The sequence below is a fragment of the Spermophilus citellus genome (genome assembly GCF_964194105.1).
Source record: "Spermophilus citellus genome assembly, chromosome: 2".
Taxonomy (NCBI): Eukaryota; Metazoa; Chordata; class Mammalia; order Rodentia; family Sciuridae; genus Spermophilus; species Spermophilus citellus.
Window position 1 is genome coordinate 159,873,445 of NC_138183.1, and position 19,054 is coordinate 159,892,498.

Genomic DNA, 19,054 nt, shown 5'->3' on the forward strand with positions numbered 1-19,054 from the left:
CTCATGCTATTCTAGATAAGGTCACCAATGACTTCCTAATAGATGTTTTTCAGTCTTCTATTTCTTGGCATTATGGATAACTTCCCCTGGCCTTGTTCTGTAAGTGAAGATTAGCATCTCTCACCTACCTCAACCTTAACAGATCTACCTCCTACTTTAGTAATAAAATAGATCCTACCTTCTTCTCATGGGGACTGCCCTTTCTTATCCCTATTGTCAGCTAAATTTCTTCAAAGAGCAATCTTAACCTTTCCTATTCAAATTACACCTTAGTCTTCACCAGCTTCATCTCTTGCGACATGAGACATTATCAACTATTTTTCTTCTTGAAACATACCATTATGTCGGCTTTTTTTCTTTTTTTTTAATGTACCTACAGGATGTTGCTCATTCTTCTCTGTTCTCTTTCTAGTTTTTCACTTTCCATGACCTTACCTGTTAGTAGTTCCTCAGCACCAGAGACAGTAGTAACTCTGACTGTAAATCTCCCATAGGATTGTTGTGAGCATTAAATGAAGTAACATAGCTATGACTCAGTTTTAGTCTATTGGTTTTTTCAGAGAAGTTGAGCCCAGTTTTACCAATTCTTGACTCCCCCCCCACAAGAAAACCAAGAATTAGATGTGAAATATTCTGACTTTTAAGGGAGTTAGGGTGCAAATATTGAAAAACATACCTGAATTACCCTCTAGGGCATCTGTTGGGTATTGCATATGCAGTCTGTTTTAGGGAATTTGGATAGCACTGAAGATGGTTCCTGTGTGCATTTTGGGGTTTACAAGGACTATTTCTGTATACCCATAATGCCCTGACTTATATTGCCTGGCACTGTGTCCTACACATAAATATTGATTGAATGAATTGGTTGCATGAACATTTCCTTTTACAGTTAAACATCTTGTCATTTAAAAGCCAATGGTTGGTCAAATATTGGTTTCATTATTAGATTAGTTTATCCTAAGGTCTGCTGGTATTGTTTCCCAACTTTTAACTGTTGCTGTTCTTAGTACTTTGCTTTAAGGTTTGTTTCAAAATATTCTAGATGTGTCCTGCTTGTATTCGACATCACACTTCTTTGGTTGTTTTATCATGACTTCTGTTTTCTGGCGTCACTCTTTTCTACAACATAGCATTTACAGTGCACAGTAGTTTCATTGTCTAAAGAATTAATGTACTAGTCCAAAATTGTTTCTTCACCCATCAGAATATCATCCTTAAAACTATGCAGCCTAATAATGGAAGTGAAGATGGTGGTTTCTAATATTATATTCATTCACTCAAATGTAAGAGGTTAAGAAAAAAGTCATTGAGAGCACACTTGTGTTCCTGGTATAAAGAAGAAGAGACAAATAAAATACAATTCTTTATTTTAAGGCAAATAATGCAGAAAATAGTATAGTTATAAGAAGTTACAATAGAGTTATAAGGAGAAGGAAACATACACTTTATAGGAGGCAGTTGGCCAAATGATTAAGAATACAGTTTCTGAAGCAGACTTCTCAGGTTCAAGTTTGGCTTGATTAATTACCAACTGTTGGTTTTTCCATCTGTAAATGGGGGTGTTAGAGAATCTATCCCGTAGGTTTATTATAAAGACAAAAGTGAATTCAGCCTGGCTTAATGCTGCACACCTGAAATCCCAGAGGCTGAGTATTTCGAGTTCAAAGCCAGTCTCAGCAACTGTGAGGTGCTAAGCAACTCAGTGAAATCTTAAACAACTCAATGAGACCCTGTCTCTAAGTAAAATACAAAATGGCTCAGTGGTTGATGCCCCTGAATTCAATCATCTCTGGTATTAAAAAAAAAAGTGAATTCATACTGCTTAGAACAGTATCTGGAATAAAGTAAGCACCCCCAAAATGTTATGTTACAATTAAAGAGATGCACTTAACCTTGAAATAAAGAAAAAAACTTTCTCTGAGGTAATTTCTAATTGAAGTCCTGAAGATTTCCTCAACAAATATTTATTGTGTATTTTCTAAGCACTATGTACTAGTGTAATGGGGATGAAAATATAAGAGACAATGAGAATAGCAGGTTCAAAGTCATGAAGATGTGAAAAGTCAGGGTGAGCTCTTAAAAGGAGAAAAAGTTGAGAGGGACAGTGAGAAAGAACTGGGGGGATGAGATTATTGAGCAGCCTTTTACATCATACTATGGCATTTGAAATTTATCCTATAAACATAAGAAGCCAAAGGGAGTAATGTGATTGAATTTGTGCTCAAACATTACTCTGGTGATAATTTGAAGTAGCCCAAATTTCTTTAGGAAGTGAGACTCAAAACTCTTCATGGGGGAGGGGTGAGATGGTTTTCTCTGCAAACCCAAACTAACCGATTTCAGAATAAAAGCACTTCCAAATTAAGAAGTGAAAGTGAGTTTTCCACTTGTGTAGTAAAAATAATACTTTGAAGGAGCACAAGGCATTTGTCACACACACAAAAATATTCTGTGATTCACGGAGCTTTCTGAGTGAAACAACCAACTCTAGACCGGCCCTTCCAGATCTCTCATATTCTTTGTGTGTTTCATTGATTGATTTAACAACAAACAATGATTTTGCCTGATACTGCTTTAGGGCTGAGATTCAAGAATGAACAAAAAAAGGACAAAAGATTCCTGTTCTCTGGAAGCTTACATTCCTCTGAGGTACAGGGAATATACATTAAATATAATGTTACCTTAGATATTGAGATAAGTGTTACTGAAATTAAAAAATGAAGCATAGTTCAAAAAATTGGGAATGTCCATTCATGATAGGAATTAAACATGGCAAACAAGTCATGAACGGATGATTTAAACATGAAATAGAGGAAATGCAAGGCTCTCTGCAGTGCAAAATTCATGATAAAACTCTACGGTGGACGCAAAGTCCAGTAGCTATACACTGGTTTCAGCTGCAAAGAGTCCCCCTTAAAAACTGAGTGTTTCCAGTTATATATGCATTATAAATCCCATATATGTGTGTGCATATACATATGATTCATAAAGGCCTATATAAGCGTACTTTAAACAATGTGATATGGACAAGGCTTAAAATGAACTGGAACACTGTATCTCCATTATTTTCACAATAAGAAACATGGGGGTTGGTGGTGTTGCTGGTTGTGTGTGTGTGTGTGTGTGTGTGTGTGTGTGTGTGTTTTGGACAGAATCCTCCTTGCTTGGAACAGAGCCCGCCAGAGTTCTATTCTTCTACAACCTGTCCTAATAACAGCCCAACCCGGCAGGAACCTTGCTTTTTTCCCTTCTTATCATAAAAACAAACCAATCCCGCAACCACGTAGTATCATAGAGTGGTATCCTTCCCCTCATTAATATCTGCTGCCGGATTTTTTTTTTTTCCTAGTCCTGACTCCAAGGGAAGAATGCCACCTACCGAATCCTCCGCACCAGTCAGCCAGCGAAGCGCAGCAATACTAACTCAACCCAGGTCGGCTCCAAATCCCCTCCTCTGATTACTCTTCAGGCAGGAAGGGGGTGAAAAAGCCAGTATTTGGGCTAACAGGAAACTATGCTCTCAGCGCAGATATCTGATAAACACTTCCACATATTGTAGCCTTCTCAATAGCTAAGCCAGATTTCAACGTCCTCTCTGCCTGCATTTTCCTTAATTGCGCTTTCACATTCGGAAAGCCGGCATCTCTGCACCCACAGACAGCGGAAACCGCGGCTGTAAACGTGCAAGGGCTGCTGCCCAGCGGCTGCCTAAGCCAGCCGTGTTACCAGTCTAGCCTTAGCGATTGCGAACTTCACAAGAGGTCAAGCGATGACATGGGGCTTCCAAATTTAAACAGCCGCTGCACTCTGAGCCGTGCAACCCCATCCCCAGCCCTGGGCCGTAGGGTGGGGGTGGGGGTTCTCCGCAGTCCGCTGAAAGCGGGCGGGGAATCACTGCAACTCCTCGGTTTCAGGCTGAGGTCGCCACCGCTCCACAGATGCAAGCGCTGAAGGGGCGCCTTTCCCCAGCCCCCCACCCCCCCCGACGCCGCGGGAAAGGAAGGGGTCGGGAGGGAGTGGGCAGGGCTGCGTGAGAGCCGACTGTTATGCACTTCAGGCCCTCGTGCATGACCTGAGTGGGTGAGCTTCTTAGGGCAGGGCACACTGGGAGCAGAGGTCCGATACTGTCAGTCGCCCGGTCCCTAATATTATATGCACTCGGGCACCCGCGCTGCCGGCCCTCAGGGGAGGGCGGAAGCCTGAAGAGGGAGGCGGGGGGCGGTCCCGGCTCCTGTGCCCCGAGCGGAGGGGGCGGGCCCGAGGCGGGGCGGGCCGTGGTTCTGACTGGCGGTCGCGGCTGTAATCGCCTGCAGCCCGCGGCGCCGCGCGCAGGCTGCGGTACATGGCCCCGACGGGAGGTGAGCCGCCCTCACCGGAGCTGGGCTCCCTACCTGAGCACGAGGGTGGCGCCTCGGCACGCGCGTCGTCGCCCCTCCAGCTGCCGGCCGCGGACATGACCAATTAGCCTCTTCCTAGGCTGGGATTTGCTTGCAGATTTTCTTCATGGAAGCGATGTCCCCCCAGCAGGAGACTCTAGGTGGGCAGCCTGGGCGCTCCTCTTCCCTGACAGGAGTGTCACGAATCGCGGGAGGCCCCGGCACCAAGAAGGTGAGGAGGCTAAGCTGGGGGCCTCGCGCCTGCCGCCGCCGCAGCCCCCACGCCGGCGTGCACCCTCCGCGTGGGTCGCCGCTCTGCTCGAGCCGGACGCCGCGAGGATTTAACGTTTAACGTTCAAGGCTCCCAGCGGCGGCGCTCTCGCAGACATTCCCGCCTTCGCTAGCCCCTCACGCGGCGCCGCGCTGCGCTGCCGCCCCCCCCCCCCGCCCCAGTTATCCGCGAAGCCCCCAGTTCGCGGTATCTAGAGTCTTGATTCCCTTCGCAGTGGACCGCAGCCCCCCCTCCCCGTCTTCATCCGCCGCCGGAACCGCAGCCCAGCATCTCCCTCGGTTCCCGAGCGCCGACTCGGATTGGGGGTCGCCTTTCCCTCCGGGGGCTGGGCACCGGATCGCCGAGGTGGCCTTGGCGGGGTCAGCTCTGATGTCATCAGGGCCGGTGGCGCCTGCCCGGGCGCCACAGCCGACGATTAGGAAGGTAGGCGGCTGCGGGGCTGCGAGGCTGCGGGCTCGGCCCCTCACCTGGCGCGGCGGAGCGGGGAAGGGTGTGCTCCCACGCCGGGCGCCAAGGTCTTGGCGATACCCGGCTCCAGGGTGGTGGTCAGAGTTGGAGGTGCAGATGTAACAGGATGCTAACAGTCCAAGCTATGGGCGAGGAAATTTGGCCCGGCCTAGAGCCGGGCTGGGTGCGAGCCCGGTGGGCTGTGGTGGAAGGCGGAGGCGCGGGCCTGCGACCTGAGCTCCCAGCGAGCGGTTGGGGCCGGCCAGGCAGGAGAGGGACGGGGTGTCGTGTGAATGTGGGATCAGCGCGCGTTTCTTTCAAAGGTGGGAGAAGGGTTGCGGGTAACAACTTGTAGCGTTGCCTTGCCATAAAGGCGGCGCGCAGAGGTGGGAGGATTCCGACCCGGGTCAGGTTTCTTTGGAACAGTTAGCTGAGCAAGTGCACGTGGGCAATGAGCCGCCGGCTGCGGCTTAGTCTTTCTCAGGAGTTGTTTTGGGTGTTTTTAGTGATATCTGCTTCCCCCTTCTGCAGCCAAAGACCTTCAGATATTTGGCCATTTTCGTTCCTTGTCATGGTGGTGCCTTTGCAGCGTTTCTGGAAACAAGTTGCGATTAGAGGGATCATCTAGCTCTTAAGAAAACTGTTAAGGCATTGCGTTGCTATAACTAGAGACTCAGGAAGGGGTTACGTGTTACATAGGCTCCCTGCTTGTCCAGATTTTACGGCCTTTCATAAATCTTCCCATCCGGATGGTGGGTTGGCCAGAGGTCAGTTGAAGAGAAGGGAGATGGGTGCATCAGGTATAGACGTGTATGTGAGCTCCCGAGGACCTTGACCATGTTGCAGAGCCATCTAGGGGTGTCTGTGAACTTGATGTATGGGCTTTAGTGCCGGCTCAGCCTTTGATGTATTGAGACTGCCGTTTGTCCTTGTCGTTTTTTCCTCTTTAGAAATGGAGGGAGGATGTGTGTAATCAACTCTATCTAAATAAACACGTGTGAATTTACCAAGTTAGCAGCACATTTAGGAAGGTAAACGAACGTTCAGTAATTGATATAGATTTTAAAGCATTGTTTATTTTTGTAAACTTAAGAAAAAAATCTGATTTATATTCCTGAACAATTTTCTTTCTTTTTCTTTTTTTTATCAAGGTTAACTAATCATGCTCTTAAAGGGAGCAAGCATTAAAAGTAGCTTCATCATTTGTGAAGTAGTACTTGCCCAGTAAATGAAGGGTTGCTTTGCCCTTTTTTCCCATGTTCCTTTTACTCAGAATAGTCTCCTGTCTCCAAAATGGTGTCCTTCATTATAAAACATAATGGGTTGATACATTACCAAGCCAGTGCCTACTTCTCCAAGTTTGCTGGAAAAAATAAATATGAAATTGAGTAAATGATGACATATAAGTGTCTACTTAAGGGTCTGTTTAAATGCTAGCACTTATTGTTTGTAATTTTTTCCCGTATCTGTAATTCAAAGCATTGTGTCCCAGTTGTTCAGGCCAAAAATCTAGGATTCATTTTCAACTCACTTCCTTACTCTGCAACAACCTCCATTAGAAAAGCTATTGTCACTGGAAATGTATCTTGAATTTCTGCTTCATCTCTCACTTGTACCTTTGCAGAAACTCATTGTCTTAACACCTTTCTTGTCCTTCCATAATCCAGTCTTTATTTAGCAGTACCAAATGATATTTTTTAAATGTGAATTTATCATGTTGCTCACCTGCTTAAAATCCTGAAGTGGTTTTCCATCACTTTTATAATAAAAATCTTTTCTTGGCTGCATCTGCTTCTCCCACTTACCTGCCTTCCCCCTTTCCCTTATTTGTGTATTCTTCCACCAAGTGGGTCTTCTTTTTCAAAGGTAAAGCTATCACATTCATGCCTATTTTTAAGGCCTTGCTATTTCTTCTGTACCTGCCTCAGTTCTTTATGTCTGTCATTTACTCTTAATGTTTAGATCTTAGGTTTCCCAGAGGCCTGTTCTGATTATCTAAAAGAAAGTTGCCTTTGGTCATACTCTGTACCTTCAGCTTTATCTTCAATAGCATTACACTTTGCCTGGTATTTTCTTATCTGCTTTCTCATCTGTTACCTGCACCCCTCACCGGATTTTGAAAACCTTTAGGATGGGGACATTATCTATATTGTTTTAGGCTCTCTTCTCAGTGTCTAGAATGCATAATGAGATATCTCAGAGAAGGCACTCAAATCTCAACATGAAATTCATTTATGTTTTGTGTAGTTTATATGCATAGCTCGCAGTTAATTTTGTACAATAATTTTAGTGCACCTGTGGTTTGATTGCAGTCTGTTACATGAGGGTTAGCCTGGAACTTTGCACTTGTAGCTTAATATCAGTGCTCAAACATTTTCCGATTTTAGAGCATTTTGGATTTCAGATTTTTAAAATAGAGATATTCAACCTGTAGACCAAAGTGTGTTTAGTTATTTATCATTTATCATTTGCATTATTTCCAGTTTTTGACTGTTACAATGTGAATGTTCATGTATAAATCTGCATGGAACTTTGATTTTGTTTGAGGTAAACACTTAGAATAAAATTACTGGGTCATTTTTTAGGTATACACTTAACTTCTAAAACAGTGTTAAGGTTTTGTTTGTTTGTTTGTTTTTCCCCAAAGTGATTTCATAGTCTCAAGAGTAGTGTTTTGGAGTTCAATTTTTCCACATTTTCCCCACACTTGTTATCATCTATGTTTTTATTTATAGTTGTACTAGTGGGGTATAAATTAGTATTCAGTGGTTTTGATTTGTGTTTCCTTAATAACTATGATTTTGAGCATCTTTCATGAGCTTATCTTTAGCCATATGTTATCTTTGGTTAAGTGTTTATTTTAATATTTTGCCCAGTTTTAATTGCTGTTAGCTTCATTATTGAGTTTTGAGAGTAATTGATATATTCTGGTTCCAAATCCTTTGTCATATATGAGATTTGTAAAATGTTTTCTCTGTCTGTGACTTGTCTTTCAGTCTCCAAATAGCATCTTCCAAAGAAAAGAATTTCTTTCATTTTAGTGGTACCTAATTTGTTAATTTTTTTCCTTTAATTTTATATAATTGTAATTAATTTAAATTTCAATAACCATTTTTTAATGGTTGCTATATTGGACAACACAGATCCAGAAGGAGAGATAAACAGTAACAAAAATTACTGGCTGTGGTGGCATACACCTATATTCCTAGCAAGTTGGGAGGCTGAAGCAGGAGGATCTCGAGTTCAAAGCCAGTCTTAGCAACTTAGCAAGGCCTTTGGCAAATCAGCAAGACCTGTCTCTAAATAAAATACAAAAAAGGACTGGGAATATGGCCTAGTGGTTAAGTGTCCCTGAGTTCAATATCTGGTACAAAAAAATAATAATAAATGATAATAACTTATTAAAGAAATAGACAAAAACCCTTATGTGGACAAATATGGGTGTTGAGCCATATCAGTCTGCATTAGGGTATTCAAGAGAAGACCTTTTTGAAATTACCCTTAATTCTTTTATGAGTGAAAAAATAGTATGCTATAAAAAGATTTCAGGAAATTCAAAGGTCTTAAGACAGGTATGTTTGAGGTACTAATGTGTAGATGCTATATAAGACATTACTATCTTTATTTAATAATCACATTTATTTTAACCTCAAGTAGAGTTAACTGGCTGGATCACTTACCATATTTGTCAAAGGATTTGACCATTTCTAAAAATCAAATCCACCCTCAAAGGACAAAGATTTTCCATTGAAAATTTGAGGCTCTTCAAAAGAATATACAATAAATTCACATAATAATTACAAAAAAAACCAGTGTTCTAAATAAAGTGGCATCATACAGATAATTCTGATAACCACATTTGTGCAGAACAGTTTTAATGTCTGGAAGCACATATTTGAATCATGGGACGATATGTGTCAGGATGTTATGATTTGGATGTGAGTTATCCTCCCAGAAGCTCCTGTTAATGCAGGAATATTTAGAGGTAAAATTCGGATTATGAGAGATGTAACTAATCAATCCATCCTAGTTTGAATGGACAGACTTGAGAGTAATTGTAGACTAGTGAGGCATGGCTGAAGGAGGTGAGTCACTGGGGGAATACACCAGAAATGTGCATCTTCCTTGTGGCCCCTTCCCCTCTTCTCTGCTTCCTGGCCACCATGATTTGAGCATCCTTCTTCTTTGGGCCCTTTCTTGGGTACTGCCTTTCCTTGGACCCAGAGCAATGGAGTCAGCCACGTATGGACTGAGACCTCAGAAACCATGAGCTCCAAATAAACTTTTCCTCCTCTAAGTTGTTCTTGTCAGGTATTTTGGTCTTAGAGACAAAAAACTGCTGACTAAAGCAGACTCAAACACATTGACTCTCTGGTTTCACTTATTAATTGAAAACTGTTAAAATAGGTGAGTTTGGGAATAGGGAAGAGACAGAAAACCAGTTAGTTCTAACATCTTAAAATGCAGCTGCTGTTATAAACTCCATTCTTTTCTCTCTGCATTCTCTGGGTCGATATCGTTTATAGTGCTTCATGATAGAACACCCCCAAGAACTGACTTGGCCACGTGCGTGTCTGATACTGGGGCTTGAGTGAAACCTCCTAGTGAATAAGCTTTAGTTTTACTTTTCTGCATTGAGAAAAACACTATGCCTGAACTTCAGCCAGTATCCTGCTAAGCCCATCTCTGGTGTTATTCACAAAATAAGTTGCATTAAATCAGGTGTATAAGATGTTTTGTTAACATTCACCTTAGCCACTAGGTAAATGTTTAGTAAACATTGACTAATAGTGACAATCAGTGATACAATCCCTGATATAATTACTTTGGTACCTTTGTGAGGTTTACACCTTGGTATCTGTTACTTTTCAATTTTTTGTATGAGGCAGTTGTATTTTAAGAGCTTTTTGGCCAGACCTGATTTCCATGCTGATACCTCAGCCTTGCTTTATGTTGGAAAGCTTGACTTATTTCCCAGATAGATACATAGGACTATATTTCAAATTTATGTGTGGGTGCTCTGAATCCTGTACCTCAGATAATTCTGCTGTGGAAAATCCTGTGTATGGGAAACCCAGCTAAAACTTTCAATAGGCATTTTTATTATATATCTTGAGTCTAAGAAACACTCTTATATCCAATTTTTATTACTTAAAATATGAGCACAATAATTTATTTTAACATGGAAGAAAAAAATTTAATTTTTTGTAACTCTAAAATTCATATATTAGAATAGAATAAATCATAGTTTTTATAAAATCAAAGGTAATCTTTATTTTTATGTATTTGTCTAAAATTCCCTGTGACTTCAGAATTCTCCCAGGTTATGATTTGGTGAAAATTCTGCAAGACAAATGGCATATGTTCAATGGACTGAAAAGTGAGAAAACTGATGGTGCCTACAGAAAATGAAATAGACTCCAATCAATGACTTAGATGTCTGAATTCTTTCACAGTTCTTATCCTTCTGTTCTGGATGTGGTGTATGTTCTTTTCAATATAGAGGCATCTTGTGCCTTATAGGACCACATACAAAATTAACCCAAACATGTAATTATATAATTTGCCTGCTTGTTAATTTAATTTGCTGCTAAAACATGTTATAAACTATAAAGTGTCACAAAGTACCTATATAATGTTAAGTTTACATATGTGTATATATATGGGGCTTGCAAGCAACACAACTCAGTTTATTTTATAATTTTTTAATCTTATTTATCTAGGAAAAGTTTAGATTAGAAACTTCCAGCTGACAGGAGGAGCAGCCCTGTCAGCACTGTATGTCAGTGGTGTGCTGAGTAGTCGTGACCTAATTTTGATAGACACCTGTCAAGTGGCATAACTGAAATGTAAAACCTGTTTTTGGATGTCTGGTCACATGTTTGTGGCATCTGAAAATGGAATTTATGTGTGACCACATCAGCTCACGTATCAAAGATCTGGAACACCCAGCTGTTCTGTGGCCTTTTGCTTTCCTTATTTACCTGGGACCTAATTTACACCTAGGAGTGTCTGCATTCCTTCTTCTATCCCTGTATGGACCCACTTGAACCTCAACTTTGAAAATAGTTGTTACTAGGTGACACTATGTGTGAATCTATATAGACTTGGATCTGTTTTTTATTCTTATTTGATATACTGTTCTTTACCATTAAGTCTTTTGGATTTGATCACAGTACTTTTCCCCTCTGCGTGAGGAAAATGAGAGGCTACCTATATAAAGCAGATCTTCCCAACCATTGCAGATGTGTCTGATACATTCAGCCCCTTGGCCCTCAGGCAAATGAATAGGTACTGGGATAGCCAGAATGCCTGTTTATCTTAGTGTGCCATAGTTGTACAAATAATATCATTTTGTGTGGGCCATAATGTGAAAAAATGTAGAGGAACTCTGCCCTGTATAGGATTATTATGTAGAGAGCATTGATGATCCACCCTATATACTCAAATACTGCTAAAAGGGAATCATGAGCAAAATTTGAAACTCTTAGCTTTGCTCAGGAAGAAAATCCAGCCAACTTGAAGGCCCAGATTCCCTCATGGGCAGGAGTGGAAGCAGGGGAATAAAGAATAATGTATAAGAGAAATTCTGATATTCTCATATTTACTTAGGCATACATTTAAACATTTCAAAGCTTACTATGTATGTTACATTGTCACAGAACTTTTTATTTCAAAGGATTTTCATAATACCTTTTGATTCTTTGTGGTAAATAAGACAGATATTTATTTTAAAGAGAATCTGAGAAATTATATGATAGAACTAGGGCCTAGAATTAAAGCCCAGTGTCTGTCTTCTAGTCCAGTGCCCATTCTACATTACATAGATTTTCATGTTTATTGTATATCAAAGTGGTAAATCTCTTGTGGAAAGAGGGAAGAGCCAAAATAAAAGCACTTTTTCTTAAACTCATAAAGGAGTTTATATCCCGCCACAGTAGTCTGTACTGTGGTATTTATTTTAGTTAAATGTTCAAACTGATTCTGGATGGGATGGTTTATGAATGAAAAAAGATTATACTTATCACAGTGCAGACTGACACTGGGCAGAATGCTTTAGCTTACCCTGTGGTCAAAATATCACAGGAGCCAGAAGCAAGGTGCAAGGTTAAAAATAAGCCTCTTTTTTGCTTGTAGAGCCAGTGTCTTTGAACTATAATTGTTCAGTGACTTGGCTATGTCTTAAAAAATAAATGTTGCAGGCATGCAGGGGAGGCAAAAAAGAAAGTTTATTGCTCACTAAATTGCACAGACTAGTCAGAAAAGGACTGATTTAAATAAGGTCAAATTTAAATAAGCTAATTTATAAATTTTATTAAACATTTTTTTCTAGCCTTGAAAATCTGGAGTTCTTTAAACACTTTCTGCAAAGTCCTTATTTTAATACTATTCTTATTTATTTTACATGCCTGAAAGTGACTTGTCCACCATTTCATTTGACTTTGCTTGAAATGCTTGGATTTTGTTTCTAAGCAAAATATGAAAAATTGCAGTTCACCTCTGACTTAAATCTTTCATCCTGTTCCTTTTTTTGATGCTTTATTTTCATATAATTACTTTGAGAGCTAAGAAATGTCTAGAGTCAGAATAATTTAGACATTGCAAAAATAGTATTGTGTATCTTGTGTAACCAGAAGTTAAAATTCCAATGAGAGTTTACAGGCAGGTTTTTATGAAACAAGTATTTTCTGAGTTAAGAATAAAAATATGAAACTCTTTTTTCTTCATTTACGTGTGTATAACTTCATTTTCCTACATCGACATACTTGGGCTAGCATCTTAAAAATCATATGTAGAGGATGTTAATTCATTCACATAACACACAACTCTTGAATTTACTGTGTGAAAACCATAAATAGGGAATGGGAAGAATGGTGGCAAGCCACAATAAGCAGGTGGGCACACTCCACATATCTCTGAGAAATTCAGATGGAGAGTCACTGAAACATTTTGCATAAAAATATACTGGACAAAAAAGACAAGTAATTTTTCATTTTCATTTATTGTACTTTTTTTTAACAAACTTAATTAATATGCCGTACAGTTTACCCACTTAAAGTATCTAATTCAGTAACTTTTAGAATATTTGTAGAATTGTGCATCCATCACCATATTTCTTAGTCATGATCTCCTAATCCCATCTCCCCAAACCTTAGATAAACATTAATTTATGCTGTCTCTTATGGTAGAATGAGTCAGATGTGACCTTCTTATGTTCGTATATGAATACACGACACGAACAGTGCGAGCCACCAAATGCCGCAGTCTGGCTGGGCACAATTCAGGAGCCGCTTGTCAAAAGAAACTAACTTTAGTTTTAGAACTACAAACGCCAAACAAAACAGCTCCTCAGGAAAAAACCCTCAGAGCCCAACTGCCACCACCGGCTTCCCACAAGCCTCTCACCCCCACACAACCCTCACCACCTCCCACAATCCTCCTGTTCTTGAGGCCGATTGGCTGGGTCGCGTGGGCGGAGCCAAAGAAGTCCCCTAATGAGCAGCTCCGTGGAGGAGCCAATCAGCTAGATGTTGCTGGGGCTGCTGTGAGCCAATCATCAGCCGGCAGCTGGAAGTTTGCTGGCAGCTGGAATTTTGCTGGGGCCCCTTTGGCTGTGGCTCTCAACAGTTATACTTCATGTATGTATGATAGATCAAAATATATTCTACTGTTATGTATAACTAAAAAGAACAAATAAATTTTTAATTCTGAAAAAATCAATTCAATATACATAAATTGAAATAATATTCAATAATTGGATTATAACATTCAATAAAGTATAAAATTTATGTTGTCTCATTTGCTTATTCTGTAGCATTTATATTAATGGAATCATATATGGTCTTTTGTGACTTTTCTCTAAATTAGGATGTTTTCAGGTTCATTCATGTTATGACATGTATCAGTATTTCATTTCTTTTGTTGCCAAATTATACTTTATTGTATAAATATATACCATATTTTGTTTATCTGTTCATAAGTTGATTGATGTTGAGGCTGTTTTTACTTTTGACTATATGAATAGTGCTGCAGTAAACACTTTTGTGCAAGTCTTTGTTGAACATATGTTCAAAAAAATGAGAAATGTTCTCATTTCTCATGAATATGCACCTAGGACTGGAATTGCAGGATCACATAACCATTTGAGGAACTGTCGAGTTATTTTCCAAAGTGCCTGCATTGTTTTACATGCCCACCAGTAGTGTATGAGTCCAACTTTTCTAAGCCCTCACCAATAAATTATGTATCACTTTTTATTTTAGTCATCCTAATTTGCATGGAGTGACTTCTCATTGTGATATTTATTTCAAATCTTGGAATTGTCTAGTTTGTCTGGGTTTTTATTTTCTTTCATATGTGTTGGGTGACATGTCTAGAAAATCATTGATTGCCTCATTCCCAGGTATCCAATATTTATGGTCATGGGGTTTTTTTCCTAAGATTTTTATAATTTTAGCTCTTTCCTTTTAGATCTTTAAATTGATTTTTAGTTATTTTTTTTGTGTTTGGTGTGAGTTAGAAGTCCAAGTTTATTCTTTTGTTTTTTATTGTTCTAATCAGTTGTACACGATGGCAGAATGTTCTTCAATTCATTGTACACAAATGGAGCACAATTTTTTACTAATCTGGTTGTACATGAAGTAAAGTCATACCATTCATGTAATCATACATGTACCTAGAGTAATGATGTTCCTCTCATTCCACCATCTTTCCTATCCCCTCCCCTCCCTCCTTTTTGTCCAATACAAAGTTCCTCCACTTATCTCATGACCCCTCATTATGGATTCACATCCACTTATCAGAGAAAACATTTGTCCTTTGGTTTTTTTGTGATTGGCTTACTTCGCTTAGCATGATACTCTCCAACTCCATCCATTTACCTGAAAGTGCAATAACATTATTCTCTTTTATTGCTAAGTAATATTGCATTGTGTATATATATCACAGTTTATTTATTCATTCATCTATTGAAGGGCATCTACGTTGGTTCCACAGTTTGGCTATTGTGAATTGTGCTGCTATAAACACTGATGTAGCTAAGTCACTGTAGTATGCTGTTTTAAGTCCTTTGGGTATAGACCAGGGAGTGGGATAGCTGGCTCAAGTTTTTTAAGGAATGTCCATACTACTTTCCAGATTGGCTGCACCAATTTTCATTCCCACCAGCAATGTATGAGTGTGCCTTTCCCCCACATCGTTGCCAACACTTATTGTTTGTTTTCTTGATAACTGCCATTCTGACAGGAGTGAGATGAAATCTTAGTTTTCATTTACATTTTTCTAATTGCTAGAGACATTGAATATTTTTTCATATATTTGTTGATTATCTTCTGAGAAGTGTCTGTTCAGTTCCTTAGCCCATTTATTGATTGGGTTGTTTGTTTGTTTTGGTGTTAAGTTTTTTGAGTTCTTTATATCTTGGAGATTAGTGCTCTATCTGATATGCATGTGGTAAAAATTTGCTCCCATTCTGTAGGCTCTCTCTTCACTTCACTGATTTTTTTTCCTCAGAAGAAGTTTTTTTAGTCTGAATCCATCCCATTTATTGACTCTTGATTTTATTTCTTGCACTTTAAGAGTCTTGTTAAGGAAGTCAGGGCCTAATCCGACATGATGAAGATTTGGGTCTACTTTTTCTTCTATTAGGCATAGTATCTCTAGTCTAATTCCTAGGTCCTTGATCCACTCTGAGTTGAGTTTTGTGCATGGCGAGAGATAGGCGTTTAGTTTCATTTTGCTACATATAAATTTCCAGTTTTTTCAGCACCATTTGTTGAAGAAGCTATCTTTTCTCCAATGTATGTTTTTGGCACCTTTGTCTAATATAAGATAATTGTAATTTTGTGGGTTAGTCTCTGTGTCCTCTATTCTGTACCATTCATCTACATATCTGTTTTGGTGCCAGTGTTATGCTGCTTTGTTATTATGGCTCTGTAGTATAGGTTAAGGTCTGGTATTACTATGCTTCCTGATTCATTCTTTTAGCTAAGAATTGCTTTGGCTATTCTGGGTCTCTTATTTTTCCAAGTGAATTTCATGATTGCTTTTCTATTTCTATAATGTATGATGTTGGGATTTTAATTGGAATTGCATTAAATCTGTGTAGTGCTTTTGGTAGTATGAACATTTTGGCAACATTAATTTTTGCCTATCCAAGAACATGGGATATCTTTCCATCTCCTAAGGTCTTCTTCAGTGTCTTTCTTTTTAGTGTTCTGTAGTTTTCCTTGTAGAGGTCTTTCACCTCTTTTGTTAAATTGATTCCCAAGTTGTTGGGTTTTTTAATTTCCTTTCTTCCTTCCTTCCTTCCTTCTTTCTATTGTGAATGAGTTGGTTTTCCTAATTTCTCTTTTAAAGGATTCATCAGTGATGTATAGAAATGCATTTGATTTATGGGTATTGATTTTATATCCTGCTACTTTGCTGAATTCATTCATTAATTCTAGAAGTTTTCTGGTGTAATCTTTTGGATCCTCTAAGTATAGAATTGTGTGGTGGCAAATAGTGATAGTTCCAGTTCTTCCTTTCCTATTTTTATCTCTTTAATTTCGTTTGTCTGTCTTAATTGCTCTGGCTGGAATTTCAAGGACTGTGTTAAATAGAAGCAGTGAAAAAGGTTATCCCTTTCTTGTTCCTATATTTAGAGGGAATGCTTCCAATTTTTCTCCTTTTAGAATGATATTGGCCTTGGGCTGAGCATAGATAGCTTTTACAATGTTGAGGTATATTCCTACTATCCCTAGTTTTGTTTTTTTTTTTTTAGAGTTTTGAACATGAAAGGGTGCTATATTCTGTTAAATGCTCTCTCTGCATCTATTGATATAATCATATGATTCTTATCTTTGAGTCTATTGATGTGGTGAATTATATTCATTGATTTCCATTATGTTGAACCAACCTTGTATCCCTGGGATGAATCCTACTTGATCATGCTATTTTTGTATGCGATTTGTCAGAATTTTACTGAGAATTTTTTCATCTATGTTCATCAAGGATATTGGTATGATGTTTACTTTCCTTGATGAGAATTGTCTAGCTTTGGTAGTAGGGTGATATTAGCTTCATTAGAATGAGTTTGAAAGGGTTTCCTCCTTTTCTATTTCATGGAATAATTTGAGAAGTATTGGTATTAATTCTTCTCTGAAGGTCTTGTAGAATTTGGCTGAGAATTCGTGTGGTCCCAGGCTTTTCTTGGTTGGTAGGCTTTTGATGGCATCTTCTATTTCCTTGATTGAAATTAGTTTGTTTAAAGGATTGTGTATGTCCTTCTGATTCAGTTTGGGCAGATCATATGCCTCTAGAAATTTGTTGATGCCTTCAAAATTTTCTATTTTACTAGAGTATATACTTTTGAAATAGTTTCTAATTTTCTTCTATATTTCATTAGTGTCTGTTGTAATGTTTCCTTTTTCATCCAAAATTTTTGTAATTTGTGTTTTCTTTCTCCTTTTTGCTAGGGGAGTGAGGGTTTATCAATTTTATTTATTTTTTCAAAGAACCAGCTTTTTGTGTATTGTCAATTATATCAATTGTTTTTGTTGTTGTTGTTGTTTCAATTTCATTAATTTCAACCCTGATTTTAATTATTTCCTCTCTTCTATTACTTTTGGTGATGGTGTGTTCTTCTTTTTCTAGGGCCTTAAGGTGTAATGTCAGGTGATATATTTGTTGATTTTTTTTTCTTCTTTTAATGAATGAGCCAATGCAATGAACTTTCCTTTTAGCACTGTCTTCATAGTGGCACAGAGATTTTGATATGTTGTATCGGAGTCCTCATTTACCTCTAAGAATTTTTTTATGTCCCTGCTAATGTCTTCTGTTATCCATGCATCATTCAGTAGCACGTTATTTAGTCTCCAGGTGTTCGAGTAACTTCTATTTTTTATTTTATCATAGATTTCTAATTTCATTCCATTATGGTCAGATAGAATGCAAGGCAGTAGCTCTCTAATTTTTTTGTATTTGATAAGACTTGCTTTGTGGCATAACATATGGTCTATTTTAGAGAAGTATCCATGTGCTGCCAAGAAAAAGTTTATTTGTTCGTTGATGGATGAAATATTATATATCTGTATGTCTAAATTATTGATTGTATTATTGATATCTGTGGTTTTTTTGTTTAGTTGTTGTTTGGAGGATCTGGGTGATTAAAATCACCCAGTATTATTGTGTTGTGGTCTATTTGATTCTTAAGTTGAGAAGGGTTTGTTTGATATACGTCATTGTACCATTGGTTGGGGAATAGATATTTATGATTGTTATGTCTTGTTGAGGTATGATTTCCTTAAGCAGTATGAAATGTTCTTCTTTATCTCTCTTCACTAACTTTGGTTAGAAGTCTACTTTATCTGATAAGAGGATGGAAACCCTCACTTGTTTGTACAGTCCATGTGAATGGTATATTTTTCCCCATCCTTTCACCTTCAGTCTGTGATTGTCTTTTCCTGTGAGATGAGTCTCTTGAAGACAGTATATTGTTGGATCTTTTTTTTTAATCCAGTCTGCTGGTCTGTGTCTTTTTAACATTCAGGGGTATTATTGAGATATGGTTTGTATTCCGGGTCATTTTGGTTTGTTTTTGGTTTTTAACTTGACTTGGTTTCTCCTTAGATTGGCTTTTCTTTTAGTATAGTTCCTCCTTTTGCTGATTTTCATTCTTGTTTTTCATTTCCTCCTCATGGAATATTTTTGCCAAGAATGTTCTCTACTGCAGGCTTTCTCACTATAAATTCTTTTAACTTTTGTTTATCATAGAAAGTTTTTATTTTATTATCAAATCTGAAGCTTAATTTTGCTGGATATAAGATTATTGATTGGCATCCATTTTCTTTCAGAGCTTGGTATATTTTGTTCCAGGCTTTTCTTTCTTTTTTTTTTAAGAGAGAGAGAGAGGAGACAGAGAGAAAATTTTTTTTTAATATTTATTTTTTAGTTCTCG

The 19,054-nt window shown here is 38.6% G+C and overlaps 1 protein-coding gene across 3 annotated transcripts in view; it reads left to right on the top strand.

Annotated features, from left to right (window-relative positions):
- Positions 1–1,502: 1,502 nt before the first annotated feature.
- The window catches only part of ARHGAP20 (Rho GTPase activating protein 20), a 113,271-nt gene continuing 95,719 nt past the window's right edge, over positions 1,503–19,054 (top strand). The window contains exon 1 of one of the 3 annotated variants that reach the window (XM_081281524.1): positions 1,503–4,537. Coding sequence is in view for 2 of the 3 variants with exons in the window: in XM_081281521.1 (XP_081137647.1) it covers positions 4,504–4,608 (105 nt within the window). In the remaining variant the exon portion in view is untranslated. Of the gene's footprint in view, positions 4,609–4,909; positions 5,092–19,054 lie in introns of those variants that run through there. The other 2 variants (XM_081281521.1, XM_081281522.1) reach the window with 2 other exon arrangements.